The sequence below is a fragment of the Zootermopsis nevadensis genome, unplaced genomic scaffold, assembly GCF_977971745.1.
Source record: "Zootermopsis nevadensis isolate Lab colony 2312 unplaced genomic scaffold, Znev_1.0 Znev_ptg000019l, whole genome shotgun sequence".
NCBI lineage: Eukaryota > Metazoa > Arthropoda > Insecta > Blattodea > Termopsidae > Zootermopsis > Zootermopsis nevadensis.
Window position 1 is genome coordinate 7,575,463 of NW_028259151.1, and position 18,745 is coordinate 7,594,207.

The window sequence follows — 18,745 nt, forward strand, 5'->3', positions numbered from 1 at the left end:
TCTTGTGAACAGGGTAGGAAACTTCAGGTTCGATTAAAAGACGTGTTTTTTTCTGACCTGCCAGGCTTTTACGAGAAGGAACTGTAATTAAATTCAGTCCAAAAAACTAACGTCTCGGACAGGCTACTCAACTCACATTGGCAGCGCAGACCGCTCGCGTACTGGGATCACAGCTTCGAATTCCGCCTGAGGCATACGTTACTATGCTCTGATGGTTTCAGAATTACTTGTTAAATAGAAGGACCCTCCTAATCCGTGATAACAGACGATGATTGAGTGTTTTAGTAAATGTGGTACGTATTTTCTGGCAGAGCTGTATGATCCTTGTCCCATCTATTTCCAGGTCCTTCTGACTTTATAGTATGGGGTATTCTGAATCAAATTTGTGTTTCAGTATGGCGGTATATCATCTTGTTCAGATGGAATATGAAATGCATCATGCATCGGAGAAATGTATACGTACTGTGAAATTAAGGGTTAATTTAAACGCCTAATTAATTAATCTAACTAGTTTACGGTGTGTGATATCGAGTGAGAATGTATTTCAGTACGTCTTTACCCAGTCTGAGGCCTTATTGTTAAGGTTAGACGTTACGATTAGAATTCGAGAATGCCACGGACATTCGGAATTAATTAATCTGTATGCAATACAATAAACACGCGATCTCCTGAAAAAGAGATAATATTTATTTCGTGCTTTTAAAGCCTTGATAAGCTTCACAGGAGTAGGAATCCTGTTACAAAGATCATGGTCGCTGTAGCCTTTAATTTCACTTGAAGTCGTTGAGAAAGGGCCACGCCCTTAGAGATGAAAATCTCGTGTACGAGGAAATGGGTTAGCAAGTTGCCCATCATCGAGAGCGCAGAGGGACGGACGCTCTGGAGTCACGGCAACAGAGCTGCCAGGCAGGCTGGATGACCTAGACAAGAATGTGAAATTCTTGTGCGGGCTTTGAACCACGGTCCGGTGTCTGCGTTCCCCCTCCATAGTCCACGGTACTTCATACAAGGTCGAGGAGGTATTCAGCACCCCCTGTTACCGCCCTTCTGCACTGATGACGGGCTAGGTTAATATTAAAGCACGCGGCAATGCGGCTGACGACAGTGGGAAAGTTGTTGAAATACGGAATAGTAACTTGGAGGCATTGAAAGCGGGTTTGTCAGGTATTTTAATTGGGAGCGAAACATTTTCAGCCGAGTTGAGCCGAGAAAAAGAAAAAAATACACGTTTCTGATCCAAAAAAGATGAAGTGAACACTTTAGGATATTTCATAATGACGAGCTTTGTGGTTGCATCGTTGACTAGTAAGTCCGAAGGACAAAGGACGACAGGGTTAATACGAGTCCTTGAGAAGTCCATAAACGAATTGAACACATTTTTCGTATTAAGAAGCACACACACGTACACACGTGAAGACTCGTTAAATTTGGCTCCTTTTTATGACAAGCACGTCATATGTACTTAAGAGTCACATGCGGCTCGCGAGTCACCGGTTACCAACCGCTTACAAAGGATATTAACCATCAAACGGCTAGAGGATGAACACTCTGAGTGACCTTCTGAGAACCGGAGTGAAAGTGGTAGTGTCATATTTCAAGGTAAAATCTCGGCAGACGGCTGAAAGGTCCGCTAAAAACCATGAAGCGACGAGAAATTCTGAGATTTCGGTGATAGACAAGTAACCAGACCACTCCAGTTTCTTGTCAGTGCGTAATTAACGTGAATATAAAATTTAGTGGAAATCCGTTCAACCAAGTGTCCCTCATGTACACATGCTGACTACAAAGCAAATGACGTCTTCGGAATAATGATAATCTTAGGCTGGTTTTCATGTGACGTCACTACATTCGTCGTCATGACATAGAATTCCACTAGAAGTCGCGATGTTATCGACATTTTGGCAGTGTCAGTCGGCGCATGAACGGGTTGTGTTTCGCTTGCTGTGAGTTTACTTTGTGTGAGTGAATAGTGGAAGATTTTGGACAAAGTTCATCCGGACTTCAAAGAGAGGCTGGTTAGGAGTACAGCTGAAGAGACCGTTTTGAAAATTACAAACATCGCCGATGTTAAAACACTCCGAAAGTAAATCTGAAGGATTCGGGGGACCTACGATACAGCCATCGTCGCTGACACGACCTCGCTTTAGGTCAAGTTTTGTACTGACAAATGTCACGGCGTACATTGTACATGCAAACGCTCGCATGACCGAAAATGTCGCAACATGAGGACGAGCCATTGTCAGTCCAAACAAAACATAAAGCATGTATGTAGCAGGCTACTGTCGACCTTTGCTCTCATGGAGTGTCTTCCCACACAACAACGGTTTATCACTGATTACGTCAGTCATGCTCCCTAAGAATTCCCTCTCGAAATAAACTGCTCGGTAAGATCTCGTTCTCTTTGTTGGATATGGAATTGTCAGTTTCAAGTACAATTTTTTGTGGGAACTGTCAAGAGACCTCTTACCATTCGTTGTGGATTATGGGAAGAGAGGATGACCGTCAAGTACGGGCCTGGTAGCACATAATTTTCTAGTCCAGATTCAGATTACGGCAACCAAACGTTATTTTGAATATTTAGGGCTTTCTCGGGGCCATCCTTTTTCCGCGAAAGAAAAGTTGTTCTCATCTTGTGCTCGCGACATTGTCGGGCTCAGGAAACAAAATCTTCCGGCTTTATTTTTTCGGGGATTTCCATAGTCGCCTCTACCGGAAACAGCTCGAGGCAGCACGTTACAGACTTCGCATTTGACGTCTTTGTATCGTTCCTTAAAGGCCAAAATAAACTCAGATGTTCATACGACGACGTTAGATGATTTATTGAAGTATTACTGGAATTTGTGCATTAAACAAAGGTGCGTTGTAAAAAAAGATCGGGTTCCATCCACGCTGAAATAAGAGGACGTGGGGCTAAGATGGGGTACGATTAACAGATCTGAAGATCAGCTTCGGGTTCGGGTCAGGTACTGCACAGTTACATGTCCCTCATCGTGCCAAAAGAATGGAACATCAACGAATTCGGGGACTGCGTCTCTTGTACTACTCTTAACCCAACAGATTTGACACCAGCGACACGGTTACTGTTATACTAAGACGAATTATTCAAGGAGGATACGAATGAAAGACAAAACTCTAGCAAATTGAAAAATACAAGTATTAACTGGACAAACTAGTTATTTGTAGTAACGTTTCTCCTTCCAGGACTCACAGTAAAGGTGGTTTCGTTTCTTTGTTGGAGAAATATTTTTAAAACCTCAATGCGTCGTCAAACAATTGTATTATTCACAGAAAGAACGAAGCTTCAAGGTTCGACAAAGACTGCTAAATTGATAACTAGATTCGAGCCAGACTGGACCTCAAGAACAACTCTTGTTTGGGTTTGTGAATTTCGCAAAGATTTCGAGCTTTCTCAAACCTAAGTGAAAATTCCCGAGTGACATTCCATAAAAGTATTTTGTATTATGCATCCATGGCCCTGAAGCGAAATTCCTGTAATATAAACTTGCCGACCTTCAAGAGGACACACATCTGAAGTAATGCTTCAGCGAAAACTTAAAACAACCCAGAAGACGGTGTAACCTCCCTTCTGCACACGCCTTGTTGTTCGACTGATGTAGCCACGGGGTCTTACCCAGTAGCGTGCCTGGCACTGGTGCGGTTACAATTTTAGATATATTGAGTTATGCCGAAGGGATATAAAGGGATTTTCGGTAAATAGGTGTGGGTTTAGTCGGAGAGGAAGAGTCTCCGACTCTCGGGGAATATAAGGGGCAGGCGGTGGTTGCGCGAATGAACTGGAGACGACGACACTGAGTCTAACTTTGGAGATGTCCCCTTTATTACGTCTTGAGGTACACTGATGCACAACCATTCACACTTACTTCACGGCAGCGCAATTGATTCTGCTATTTTTCTTTGTACTGAATTTTAAGGTACAAGCTGAACGCGTCTGCTCGACCTGAAAACTAAAATTTGAGGGCCCCACAATAACACAAGCGCGGCTATAAATACCCCCCCGCAACCTGTAACTGTTTGTAAATTTTGAATTGAATACGGCGATCCGATTTGTGCCCCAAAATGTCACCCCCGTGAAGTCGGAAAAGCCATATTCGAATTTCATTGGTCCCAGTCGCCCCACAGCGACTGTTCTAGGGCAAAAGTCATTTCACATCCGGAAGGACCTAAGTTTTCGCGAAAGCTTTGTGAATGTCACGTCGCGGCTAGACGGAAAGTCTGTAAGAAAGACGTTCAAGCGACTGAGTGTCGCCACTGTCTTCCAATTTCATACATTAAACAAAGCCAAAATTAATGAAGTCAAATCAAATTTGGATGAAGTAATCTAATCACGATTCTCCGTTTAAAATAGACCGGATTAATATGCCAAAGCCTGGTCTGCCTTTCCATATTAAGGTTTACCTCGTTCGGGAATCGAACTACAAACCCGAACTGGCACAACAGCCATCTTCAGAGTCAGACGAATTCATGACGGACCAATTACGTAGTCATGCGAAGGCCAATCGGAACAGGCTTTCATCACCCTGCGGGAAAGAAAGTAATGCAAGAATATGTTCACGGGAACCACTTGCATTTACGAATGCACAGTAGAATACACTGTGCATTCGTGAATCAGGTCCTTCGTAATGAGTTGCATGTGCGCCTTACAATGCGGCAACTTCTCCGACGTACCTGTAACGCGTGCAGTTCTATCAACGTAGTGCAGGTACGTTCCGTAATCCTTCAGGACCCCTCTGATGCCCTACGCTAGTTTAAATACCTGTTCAGATTTCAACATGGATTTGTTTAATTCTGTCGTAAGGTAGTATATTTGCGTCATATTGTGAATTAGGTTAATATTTTAATATTTTCCGTCAAATCACAATTTTAATAAGATAATAAAATATTTAAAATATCATTCATGTCGTAAGAGACGTTCCAATTTGTGAATCGATCATTCGATGCGGAACGTGAAATGATATTTTAAATATTTTTATATTTTATTATCTTATTAAAATTGTGATTTGACGGAAAATATTAAAATATTAATTCTGTCGTAAATGTCGCAGTGGCTAGATTTGAAAGTGTTGCATTTAATACTTGTTCGTACGTGTTTTGAGGCCGTGGTGAGGGGGCTGAGTGTTTTACCCCCCCCCCCCCGCCTGAAACACCCAGGACGACATGAAGGCGTAAGGACGTAACGCCTGGATGTTCTTTATAGTATATAATTCTTAAAAAGTTCGAGATTTTGAAATGTAATGTATTCTTGAATTTGTTGAACTTCATTTTTGGGCTTAAAACACGACATTAGAGTTGTCTTGACGCATGTATAATCGTGAAGAATAATTAAGACGGATCTCACACAATTTGATAGTGGTTGGCCATTGAGACTGATAACGAACTTCCATGAAGTGTGATCTTCGTGTCCACTGTTCCTTGGCAGGATGCTGCCCCGGACAGAGATATTTTAGCCTTTGACAAAACTCTGCAACGGAAATATCCCAGGAAGCCAGTGCAATGCTTGTGTACCAGGTTCTGACAATCTTAAATTTACGTTTGACTCTGCCGTAGTGACGTAATAATATGTCGTGTTCTTGGTGTACACAGCTGGTCCAAAGTTGAAAACCACTTGTGAAAAGTACGGATAACCTGTCTGCCTGCATTAGTCTCGCTACACATGACGGAAACTTTTGACTTTTCGTCATCACGGAATGACCTTTGACCTTAACAAAAGAGAATCTGTGCTGCTCACATCAAAATCTACGCCAGTTTGCAGTATTTTGTGATTTACGGGCCTAACTACACTGTACAGGACAGGTGATAGCTAACGTTGACAAGGTAGTGGGTGTAAGTCATTAAATTTTGTAAGGAAACAAAACGTAATAATTAAAAATATGAAGGTAAGATAAAATGTAAGAACAAAAAGTGTTTTTGTGAAAAACCACTGGTTTCTGTACCCTTCCTGTATTGCAAAGAAAAGAAACCATGATCGACTAGGCTCAGTCAGTCGCTGTGCTTGAATGTGGTAATGATCAACACAAACAATTGTGCAGCTTAAAGAGAGGACACCCAGTTAGTTGTAACATACTAATTTTTATTTCTGATATAAACGAAATATGGTATATCATCATTGGTAAACAGTTTGTTATAACTTTAATTAGAATTTATGGACCACCGATTGAGAAAGAAATCTCCACACATTTGAGCAGTACGCTGTTCGCTTTCGACAAGATGTCGACTTTCCCAAAGGCTGTATTGGCGTCCCAGGAGTCGCTGTTGCTCAGCTGGCCTCGTAGTAGACGATCAGAGTTCGATTCCAGTAGCGGCAAGAGGTTTGTGTTCGCCGCTGTAGTTTTGGGCCCACCCAACCTCCCATCCAGTGGATACCAGGGACTCTTCCAAGGACGGGAACCTGATGAGTCTGTAATCTTCTGCCAGAGTCAAAAATATGTGGGATTATTCCTCCACAGCCACCTTAAACATCTTCGTGGTGCAATGCTTAAGCGTAGGGACTGTTTTTGGAATTCACCAATTTTCGAGTGAGGATTGTTGTCTTCTGAGTTGCATTGCCGTGTAATCTGGTATTAGTTTACCAGTGTTTCAGATGCCCTTGCTGCTTCCATCATCAGGGCGATGTGGAGTGGATTGAAACGTCTGTAATCTTCTGCCAGAGTACACGGCGCTGCAACCCAGTAGACAACCATCGTCTCACGTTGTACATGTGATATGTTTTTTTTTTTAGATAGCTGCTAACAATGAAATGTGAGGTTCGTTTAACAATAGCACAAGATATCGCGTGTTCGTGAACATGTTTCCGTAGTGAAAATCCGTTCGTTCAGAGTTTGTGTCATGAAATTGGCCTCAGATAAGTGGATGCACAAACATCGTGAGGTATAAAAAGTTTAAAAGCTGCCGAAATATCGGTCCAGCCTTCCCTCCCGTAGTCCGACCCCTCGCACAAGACCATCGACATTAGCAAGGTTATGAAAACCGGATCCAAGGCAAGGGGAATTCAATATGGCTTCCAAGTGCCCCGTCGGACTGCAACCTGAGGGAAGGCTTCTGGAGACATTCCGAAACTGAAATGAAGTAGATTCCAGCCACGAAACGCCATAATTTGTTTACGATTGTACAGCGTCAGCTTAATTTTTTTTACACAACTTTACTTCGGGAAGTTCGCAGGCGAATTATGAATCGGGAAGGTTTCGATAGCCAGTGGTAGTTAATATGGTACACGACAGTAATGTGGCCTACTCGATGGACAAGCCAGTCCACGATGATTTTGTGTTGTCCTGGCTGTAGGAGAACTAACTCCATGGGGCAGAGGCCCTTGTCGACGAACACCTAATAAAGATGGTTGTCTTCTGGTTTGTTGCGCCGTGTAGTCTGGTAGAAGTTTACTGACGTTTCAGAGGTCCTTGCTGCGCACATCGCCTTTATGATGGAGGCAGCGTGGACATCTGAAACGTCGGTGAACTCCTACCAGACTACAAGATGCAACAACCCAGAATACCATCTTGATGGCCGTGACTGCCTGAACTCGTTGACAGGTGGGCGTGGCTGAAATTGCTTCTAAAAACAATTTTGTCAACTCTGTGAACGGATGAACATGGAATATGTAAACGTCTGTACTAAATACGCATTGAGCGACCCCGACAGTTGACACTGGGAGGCTCTGCCCCACGCATCCGGTCGTCTGGCGTGGATTAATCTGGGGATGACGTCACAGCTATGTTGTAGGGTGGCCAACCTGGACCGTCGTACATGTCGACATTTAAGGATGGATGTGTGCGTTGACGCGTCTGTGTGTCGTTTTGAAATTGGTTGCGACAGAATTATGTTGTCCGTTGCTTTCATAAAGCTTCGTGAAGTATTGAAGTCGTTCTCTGGAGTGGTGGGAGGCCTACTGGAGTGGATGGTAGGAAAGGCAAAACTTTGTCTAGTTCAGGTGTTATCACCCGTGAAATACAGCCCGTATGGGAGGGGGGGGGGGTCGTAGCTCAGGCGAGTAGACACACTGGCTTCTCGCCCGCGGAGTCCCGGGCTCACTCCTTGGTGACTGAAGGTGAAATTCGTAGTCGACGAAGTGGTACTGAGAACCAGCCTTTTCCAAGTTTCTCGGTTTACCCCTGTTGAACTGTCACCTCCCCATCTGGTGCCAGTTGAAACGACGACGCAATGCAGGTTGTAAACTTAGCTTCTCCTTTCTGTTTGCTGCCCCTCGTCGTAGCCAGAGTCCTTGAACAGTTGAATGTCGCCCACCTAATAAAGACGTTCTCCGTCTTTTACGGAACCCAAAGGTTTATGACTGTTCAGGTGAGTCCGTTGCAGTCCCTGTCCTGATTCAGAGGAACCAGTTCACATCCTCACAACCTGTTTTTTTCCTTCATCTTCTTCTTAGATGTCTTAATATTACACTCCCATGTACACCTGGTCGCTTCCCGTCAGGTTTGCGATCGTAGCATCTTAAGACTTTTGTGTCTTTACTTGGGACGTAGTGCCGAGGTTTGATAATGAAGAAGTCATTCTTTCGATTCGATCAAAGCCGCTTTGTATTCCTACAGATATTATTTTGAAGGATAATTACAACAGCTCTCGTGTGATTTTGCTGGTGGTCGTGGTATTACTGTGTGGATGCGTTATTAGAACACCGTCGTTGTGAGGTATAGGAGGGCTGAGCATGTAGGACGAACGAAATCATGGCAAAAACACTTAGTAGAGAGACGAAAATGATGTGGCAGAATGGAAGACGACGTTGGATTGGATTTCAGAGAAACTGGGCGAGCTGATCTGGATTTAGCTTTGTTAACCTCAAGGTTCACTTTCGGATTACGTAATACCAGGTACTTTATTGAAGTTTTGTGATTTGTTGAAACATTGCTGATATGAAAAATCGATTATAGGTAGCGACTTTTGCATTTGAGTGGAATTATTAAAGAGCACTGCAGTTTTCAGATATGTTTTTGGGACTTGGAGATGTGATTTTGGGCAACCCTGTGTTGGGTGGAAGTTGTCTGTAATGGACCAGACTAGGAGATTACAACAGCTGTTTTCTTCTTAGCCATGTCGGAGACTTCCTCTACTCATTCATTAAAAAAAATACACAGACCCAACATTAAACACATTTCATTTGCACATTGCTGCTAGCATGTCAGTGTAGACATACAAGATAGCTTATGGGACTCATACACTGTTTACAAAATTTGGGTTTTTAATGTTAAAGCAGGTGGTAGACATAGTTACCACTGTGTTTTGCAGGTTCAAAACTCTCGTAAAGTGCAGATTTTACCAAGATATTTTTGCAAATAAAGGCGTCCTGTCTGATTTTTGCTCCGTCTTGTGCAGTAGAAGTTTGCCGACGTTCCAGAGGTGCTTTCTGCGCACCAATCACCTCTGAAACGTCGATGAAGGTCTACCGGACAAGACGGCTCAGAATCCCGGAAGATAGCTTCTCTTTCGTGGGTGTGTTTCGACGGAACTTTGGTGTCTTTCTTCAAGTTTACACGGCGTTACAACCCGTAATACAAACATCGACAGTTTTCAGTTCGGGTCCTCTGGCTGTTTCTGATTCAGAATTAATTCTGAAGCTGAGGAGACATTTTGTAGGACACCTTGGATGGTGGATCGGCACATCTTGAGGCCGGTACATACACAGGACAGCACAGCATAGAAAAGCCATATTCATGACTTCGGAAGGTATTCCAGCAAACGATCCCAATGCTCAGTGGTTCAAGACCGATCATAATTAATTAATACTAAAAGGGAAAAATTATTGAGAAGGATTTTACAGAACTTTGTGAAAATGTGAAATGTGTCTGTCTGTCTCAAGACTTTTCGGATTATCATAATCGTCCTGCGAATGTAATTACATCCAGATGGCTCGGGCCATCCAAATCCTCGCCCTATGCCAAATTTGGATCCGGACAGGCAATGTCGTGCGTGTGAAAATCTGTCACCAGGTGTTGGCGTGACGCCGGTAATTTTGGGGCGGGCCCTTTCCAGTTTGTGGGTGCAGGACACGCGGGTCGTTGTTCACACTGTTAAATACCCGGCAGCCGTGATGCATAACCCTTGTTATTCATACCGCTAATGACCAGTGACACGCAACATTTGGCCAATTGCTGCTTTCAGTTCTTTAAACTGGAACCTCACGTTAAATCGTTTCGTGATTTCAGGCCCTGTTATTTCAGGAACCGCTCAGATCTGCTTCTGTGCCCTCGTGTTCTTCCTCTGTATTTAAGGATTGTTTACACCGCGATTTTCCATTCCCAGGGCTCCAAAATTTTTGCTTAAGAGGATCATTGTTTCTTCTGTAGGGTAAAGCTTTCCCTATGCTAAGAGACATTTAGAGGAGTGGAGATACAGATCCACACAGTGTGACCCTCGTCGGTGCTCGCCATCTAGGTGGGAAAGAAGGTAACTAAGAGATTGGCGTGTTTCTCACCCTCCATAAAAGGAGAAGCGGCCTCTTCTTCAGAGTTAAAATCCAAGTGTCTTCTCCTTGCGACCTACGTGTCTTGGTACGTTGGTAACAGCCAGTTTCACGGGATTTGAGGATTCCATTCTTCGCCGACCACATCAGAGCACTGACTGATGGTTTCGATTCAAAGTTAGCTGATGCAGGAACCCCTTAGTTCAGCAACTCGGGAGGCACTTGTGCCGATCGATGGCTGACTGAGGTCAATGCAACGATTGACCAATCTGCTCGGCTACCCTAACTAAGATTTTCCGTGCTCCTCCTCAGTTGTAAGCCAAATGCCATGGTACAATCCAAAGGACACTGCCCGCCTTCCCCGATCATGGAGGCCTTCGGCTGAAGTGCCCCCCGCCCCAAGAAGAGGCAGTGACAACCAGCCAAAGCGATCTCAACACTTCTTGGTTCAAATCCCAGGGAGCCATCCAATCAAAATCCTTTTCAGAAAGGGCAAGTTGCTTGATGGGATAATCTCCCATCAATAGCAATAGCCCCTCGTTTGAAAAGCACACCCCCATTGTAGTTTTAATCACTGTTTACCATTTTAAAGAATGCGTATCGCACGCAGAAATGGTGTAACCTGGCAAGGGACGATGTCTTGCTCAGGACTCCGCCATTAGTTAGCCTATTGGTTGGTTTGATCCACTCATTCCTAACCTCGGCTTTTGGTGGAGGTGATTAGCGAGCTTCGCGTCTCTGTTGCTTAAACCGCGAACGAGGAGCCTCGGCACACATTGTGACCTGTAAGGGGTTGGGCGGACCCCACATCCGGTCTACATAAGGGAGAGGAGAGAAGAAATTTGCCCCTATCGGGAATCAAATCTCAGCCTTCCAACCAGTTGTCTAGCCATTATACCGACGGATATTGCCCGACTATTCATGTATATGCAAGCGTGAATTTATCTCATAATAGTCCGGCCTCCTTATGTGTAGGCAACCCACATCTCTCTACTGCAAGGAGTGAAGCTTCTCATTGTCGTTTTTAAGTATTTTAATTATCTTTTCTTCATATTTATTCTATTTCATTCTTTATCTTTTGTTGTATGGGCCTTATTTGTTTTATTTATCTTGTTTATTGTATGACACTAAATTTCTGTTTCTTTCTTACTACTCCATTAGTTTTCATTATTTCTTTTCCTTCGTATCATGTAATTAACTTGTCTAGAACGAGTTAATAGTCACTTGTCTCGCCAAGAAAGTAGCTGCCTTTTATGGATCTTTAAGATTTATTAACGTGTTCACAGAACTCGCAACCGGCCCCGATCTTTGGCCAGATAAATCCAGCCTACATTGGTATAATTTCTTAAAATCCGTTTTAATATTATCTTTTTTTTCCATTTGCGCTTCTCTTGCGATGGGGTCTTTCTTCCACGTTTTCCGATAAAAGTTTCGTAAGCATTTCTCGAGTACATCCATATGTTCATCTAGCAGTCCTGTTCCGAAATGCCCCCTAAAATGAGAGAGAGACAGGTAACCAACGCAACCATTCGGCAGTTTGACTGGTCGAGTTAAGTCTGGATCGGCCGTGGATTTCCAGAAATTGTCACTCCAGAAGGTTCTGAATGCGTGTACGAACGATTTTCACGTAAAAGTCGAATGGCACAGAGATGGTGCGTCGAACAAAGAATGACCTGACGTCAATTAGGCAAGCTGTTAGCTGGCAACACTGCCAACGGAGTTCTAGATATTCTTCATGAATGGAAGTTCCACAGCGGTCAAGACATTGAAAGACTCTCCCCCTTTTGAGACCAGGGTTGCCAGCGCGTGCTGGAATGCGAAGGGTGTCAGAACTCATTCAAGCCTGAAGGAGCAGGAATTCCATCTTCGGTATGTGTTTCTCGTACGGATGCTTGGTGTTCCAAGCCCCCGAAAGATTTACACACGAACCGAAACTAAATATTTTTCTTCAACAGGTCTTCTAGGTGTGAAGGCAGAGGCAGGCATGTCCGTGTCCACGTCTCGTCACCAAAATGCTGGGTAATGAACATTTAAATCAGCGACAGAGTTAGATATTTGGGGACAGCATTAGCGAATAAATGTTACATTCAGGAAGGAATTAAGATCTGGTTAAAATTGACAGACGCTTGTTAGAATTCAGTCCGGAAGTGTTTTTCTTCGTGGTTCGTGTCGAAGGGCATTAAAACTGAATATAAAGAAGTATAGACGATGGTCTAGCGGTTAGAACGCTGGCCTTGTAATACTGGGGTCTCGGGTTCGATTCCCGGCGGTGCCCGAATTTATAACTTGTGTTGGGCAAGGCCGTGGTCTAGGCAACACGGAGTTTTCCTCCGGGGGCTTCCCCGGTTTCTCCGTGGCATCCCAACAATTACTCCATTCACACACACAGAAGAAGGCAATGGCAAACCACTTCTGGATCATCTGCCAAGAACGTATATGAACAGGTCCCAGTCCGAGAAAAGGATGGAAGGATCCTGTTCATATGGACCTGTCGTCAGACAGAACACTAAATAATAATAAGATGAGGTGGTCTAGCGGTTAGAACGCTGGCCTTGTAATCCTGGGGTCTCGGGTTCGATTTATAACTTGTGTTGGGCAAGGCCGTGGTCTAGGCAACACGGAGTTTTCCTCCGTGGCATCCCAACAATTACTCCATTCACACACAGAAGAAGGCAATGGCAAACCACTTCTGGATCATCTGCCAAGAACGTATATGAACAGGTCCCAGTCCGAGAAAAGGATGGAAGGATCTTGTTCATATGGACCTGTCCTCAGACAGAACACTAAATAAATAAAATAATTGTGTTTGTTATTTTTCACGCGTGAAACTTGGTCTCTCTCATGAAGGACGGAACACGGATTCAGGGTCTTTGAGAAGACGAAGCTGATGACAGACAATATGTTGGCCTACGAGGGAGAGACCAACAGAAGCTTTTGTAATTTTTACTTCAGCAAATCTTATTAGTACCATTAAATAAATGTGGAGGAAGTTGGCGGTTCATGGATTATATTATAAAGATGAAAAATTAGTATAGAATTTTGGACACAAGGGGGCGAGATCTCTTGAAAGACCTAAATTTAGACGGGATGATGATTTAAGACCGATCGTGAATGTAACAGATTGTGACGTGTGGACTGGATTCATGTGCTCTGTTAACCCTAAGGTTCCGTAAAAGAGGCGGAAATTCTTGAACATCTGAGCGAAGGTCATTGGCTTTTCTCTTATTCAAATCTACCGACCACATCCAATTCTGCTTTGTTATTTGTGATACTGAAGCTTCAGTCCAAGAAAATGACGTAAATCTGAGGGTGAGATATCAAGTAGAAGTTTACCAATGTTTTAGAGGTCCTTGTTGCCACCATCTTCAGGGCGTTCAGTTAAATGAGCCTAGAGGAATTTGTTTTAGTATGGAGACGGGAGGGGTGTGGGGAACAAGGAATGTGGTACAAAATGCTGATGGAGAGTGCCACTTATTTTGGAAGACCGAAAAGAAGTTGAGAGGATAACGTTAATACGTGTCTGAAGATCGGGAGTTGATGGATATGGCTCCAAATCGTGTCCAGTGGTGATCTTTGGTATTAACGGCATTGTACCTTTGAGCTAGACTGCTGTGATAGTGTTAATACGATTACTGGTGACGATGTGTGGGAACCCAAGAGGTCTCGTGGCTTTCAAAGCAGTTTTACCTTCAACTAATCCATTCTGGGACGCAAGAATAAATAATTCGGCTGTCGATTGTTCTTTTGGGCTGTGGACTAGTGTTGTCTCTTCCTTTTTGGTGCTTATCAGCGTTTGGAGAGACGTACCGTGGGATTGGGATGCTTGTTATGCAATCTTTACGACAAGTATGTGGTATACATTTAAACCCCCCCCCCCCAACAAAGTCACAGCCAATTATTTAAAGGAACAACGTAGATTTTGTTTCTTTGAATGTGGCACTTTGTAGAATCTGCGAGTATTTCTAGTTGAGTCTCGTGCTATTTCGTGATGCTGTTGTAACGAAGGGTAATATAGAAATCCTTCCTTGGTGTCCCTTGGTTTCTTGAGGCGAAGTTTTGTGAACTAGCCGCTCTCAGAGTCGAATGTACTCTGTCCAGCATTCCTAAGATTTTGTACAGTGTTGCCACAGCTGTGTTTACAAAATACGGACACTTTATTTTTGTGTGTGTCGATAACGCAAAAACTTCTAAAGCTAAACCCCCCCCCCCCCCCCCCCCCCAACAACATCTGACCGATCCTGAGCTGCTTCTGTGTGGTTTGCGAACAACTTTCCTGAGATCCAGTTTTGCATTATCGTAACAGCCTCTGACTGGTTTTCCAAAAAAAATTTTCTATATGAATATCATATTTCCCTGCTCCGAGGTATCTGCCCAGCCTTGCCCTCACTGATTGAAGCCCACTGTCAGGGTGATTTGTGTAAATAAAATGTTTCTCTGTATGAATTATTCTTAGTTCTCCAATTCCTGTCTTGAGTTGGGTACAACAGGAAAAAATGTTTAATGAATTAATGTTCTGTTCTTTTCACGTCAGCTTATCGAGATAATTGAATGAAATACAGGGCAGGAATTACGAAAGAAAGGGACTTATAATTTTCGTTTAAATGAGACGCGTTGGAACACTGGAGTGAGATGCGTGCAATGTTCCGCCTAAAAACTGGCCACAGACGATGGATAATGTCACCGTGGGTAGGATATTCATTCCCGAAAACATTGACTCACGTCTTTTCTTCAGGGCGGGTCTTGGGCGTGGGGTAAGTGCTATTATGGTGGTATGACGGAATACTACGTGCAGCAGTGCAGACATGGCGTAGGTGGGCCATTGTCTGCGTGGTCACTCACGGCTGAGGAATATTCCTGAACGAAGGACACTTTTGGTGATCCACTTCCGGACAAAAAGCTCACCTCCCGTAAGCAGAATGGGAATACGACATAATTAAACAAGGATCCAGGCCGCTGACTTGCGCTCAGGAAGTTTCCGGTTCAAATCTAATCCGGGGACTGGATATCCTGACAAACTTTAGGGGATGTTGACTCACTCCCTTTTGACAAATGTAATCATCATCTGATAGTCATGGATTTAGGCAAATTGTCGAACCGTTCCGGCTACATTTGTCCAAGAGATTCTTTATAGGCCATCCTCTGTTCCTTGATTCACGTGGTTTTGCAATTTTGTATACGCTGGGAAGTCTATTTTACATTCTGTAAACGTATATCAAATCTAAAACTTCTTGACGATGGTGAAGAGTCAATTGAATAAAAATTACCTTGGATATTATCCATCGTCTAGTAAATATAAAACGTAAAACGACGTTTCGGAGATGGGACTCTATCTCCGTCTTCAGGTTCCTACACAGTTGGGCCCACTAGATAGAGCTAATCCCTATCTCCGGACCTTTCTTGGATATTATCCATCGTCTAGTGGGCCCAACTGTGTAAGAACCTGAAGACGGAAATAGAGTCCCATCTCCGAAACGTCGTTTTACGTTTTATATTTACTAGACGATGGATAATATCCAAGGTAATTTTTATTCAATTGATTCTGTAAACGTGTTGATTTCGGTTGGTATTATATTTAAAAATGTCCTCTTGTTTTTAATTCTTGTAGTATGTCTCTATTTTATGGTCCTTCCAAATGTGTGTCACTCTTCTAGTGGTTATGAATTTAATTTAAATTTTCTTTTCTTTCATTGACCAGTTTTAAATCCCACACGAAAATGTGTCAATCAAGGTACGTTATTCGAACACATTTCTGCCTCTGTGTTGTAATACCTTAAAATGGACCATTCCTTGAACAGGAAGTTCTTGAACAAGTCCAAGATGAGTATTGTGGTGTTCGAGGTTAGGAAAAGATTTGAGATAAACGATACTTTTTCAGTGGTTTTACACAGTCGGTCACATTTTATTGATTTCTCTTTTCCCTGCAGGTTGCTGGATATCTGTCATGGCCAGAGGCTGGAGAAGGAACAGCAACTGGTGTTGTTCCTGGTGTTTGAACACGTGGACCAAGATCTTGCAAGCTACATGGAACGATGCCCTCCTCCAGGGCTGGGTTCTCGTCGCATTAAGGTAAAATTCATGGTCGGTCACTGTTTGTATGGACCGTGAGCTACGCTTTCATCTCTTATTACATGATGATGGTCTACAAAACAGTATTTGTGCTATTTTCGGAATATTATTAAAACCCCACCATTTTCATCTTTTGTTCTGGCTCTGTAATTGGCTTTTTGTCTTCTTGTTTTTTAGCATATTGGACTGATGGAGTTACTGCTATATTTTAAGCCTGTGCATTATCTTAAAAATTAGAATAATTAAGTCACATTCTTTTATTTACTGATTTTTCTTGCCTTTGGCATTAATTTATTAGCTCCTTGTCGCAGGAAAAATTAGTGTAGTTTAAAACATTTCAGGAAATCATGCATCAGATCCTGTGTGGTGTCGACTTTCTTCACACGCATCGCGTCATCCACAGAGACTTGAAGCCTCAGAATCTCCTGGTGACAAGTACGGGACACATCAAGTTGGCAGACTTTGGTCTCGCTAAAACATACGACTTTGAAATGAGACTGACGTCGGTCGTCGTCACTCTGTGGTACCGTTCGCCCGAGGTCCTCCTTGGGCTGCCGTATGCCACACCCGTAGATATCTGGTCTTGTGGCTGTATCATGGCAGAGCTGTTCAGACTCTTTCCACTATTTAATGGCAGTTCGGAAGGGGACCAGCTGGATAGGATATTCAGGTGAGTTGCACAAAATCCAGAGGAACTGTGTGTATTCTTACCACAAATAACCCCTAAAAGATGCGCAGTGATCAAACTTAACGCATCCTTGTTGAGGTTATGTAACCCACTTTGGGTCTTTACTCATTTCTAACAATTTCTTGTAACTTTCTGTCATTAATACATATGGAATTTAGTATTTTTTTTGTAGATGTATTGTACTGATGTGTTGGTGTAAGCCCTGTTCACACATTACACATTTATTTCAGTTATTCCTGCTTTATATATGTTGGTACACTGCATGAAATTCATAACCTGTTTCTCGTACTGGATCTAACAGTTAAAGACTGCCTTCATTGTTTTCTTAGCTCAGTTATATTTAGTTCCATAGCAATGGATTGATTGTTATATTATTTCATATTATGCATTAAAACGAGATGGGATAAGTGGTCAATAATGATTAATGCACATGAATATATTGTTTGTATCTTCTGTAGACTTGAAGATTTCTGTCTTCTGGGTTGTTGCGCTGTGTAGTCTGGTCGATGTTAACCAGCGTTTCAGAGGTCATACTGCCTCCGTCATCAGGGCGATGAATATTCTGAAACGTTTGGTTAACATCGACCAGACTACACAGCGCAACAATCCAGAAGACAGAAATCTTCATACTCTGATGACGGAGGCAGTATGACCTCTGAAACATTGGTAAACATCGACCAGACTACACAGCGCAACAACCCAGAAGACAGAAATCTTCATACTCTGATGACGGAGGCAGTATGACCTCTGAAACATTGGTTAACATCGACCAGACTACACAGCGCAACAATCCAGAAGACAGAAATCTTTATACTCTGATGACGGAGGCAGTATGACCTCTGAAACATTGGTAAACATCGACCAGACTACACAGCGCAACGATCCAGAAGACAGAAATCTTCATACTCACCGCTGTGAAAACCTCAAATTCTCTTAGACTTCATAAAAATGTTGTGTAATATCTGTACACTTTAAACAGAATTTCACATTCCTAGCTCCAGAGGTTTGTTAGTTACATTTACAAAATTTATAACTTATACCAAGAGAGATTTTAGATTCACACAAGAAGGGATATTAAGATGGCTTTCTTCTGGGTTGTCACACCTTGCAGTATGTTAGAAGTTTGCCAGTGCCTTCATCATCAGGGCAATGAGTAAGTTTGCTTCTACCATATATGGCATAATAACCCAGAAAAAAAGACATCTTCACCTTTATACCAGTGTTGGTGTTGTGTGGCCACCATGAAGTTTTACGTTGTTCAAAACAATTGTGTTTTTCCGAAACCATTATTACCACACATAGTAATATTCTATTATTGCCAATGTCATCCTACCTGCAATGTTACGTAGCTGTCATATTGGTTTATTTAATGATAGAAATTGTGGAACAAACGTGGGGCAGCTTCAGGCATCATGGAGTTCATACAAAGTTCAATGAAAATCTGTCACTTGTCGCAGAAATCGTTGGGGTCGGTGGATTCTGGTGGACGGACGAATGGACGTGTTGCATGTTCTGTGGATTGAGGAATGAGCATTGCTGATATTGCAGTGTATTAAATTTGAACT

The 18,745-nt window shown here is 42.9% G+C and overlaps 1 protein-coding gene across 3 annotated transcripts in view; it reads left to right on the forward strand.

Annotated features, from left to right (window-relative positions):
• Cdk4 (Cyclin-dependent kinase 4) overlaps positions 1-18,745 on the forward strand; it is a 184,485-nt gene that overhangs the window by 159,575 nt on the left and 6,165 nt on the right. For all 3 annotated transcript variants that reach the window (XM_022078938.2, XM_022078936.2, XM_022078937.2), the window contains 2 exons: positions 16,351-16,492; positions 16,834-17,162. In XM_022078938.2, the coding sequence (XP_021934630.1) occupies positions 16,351-16,492; positions 16,834-17,162 (471 nt within the window). The remainder of the gene's footprint in view (positions 1-16,350; positions 16,493-16,833; positions 17,163-18,745) is intronic.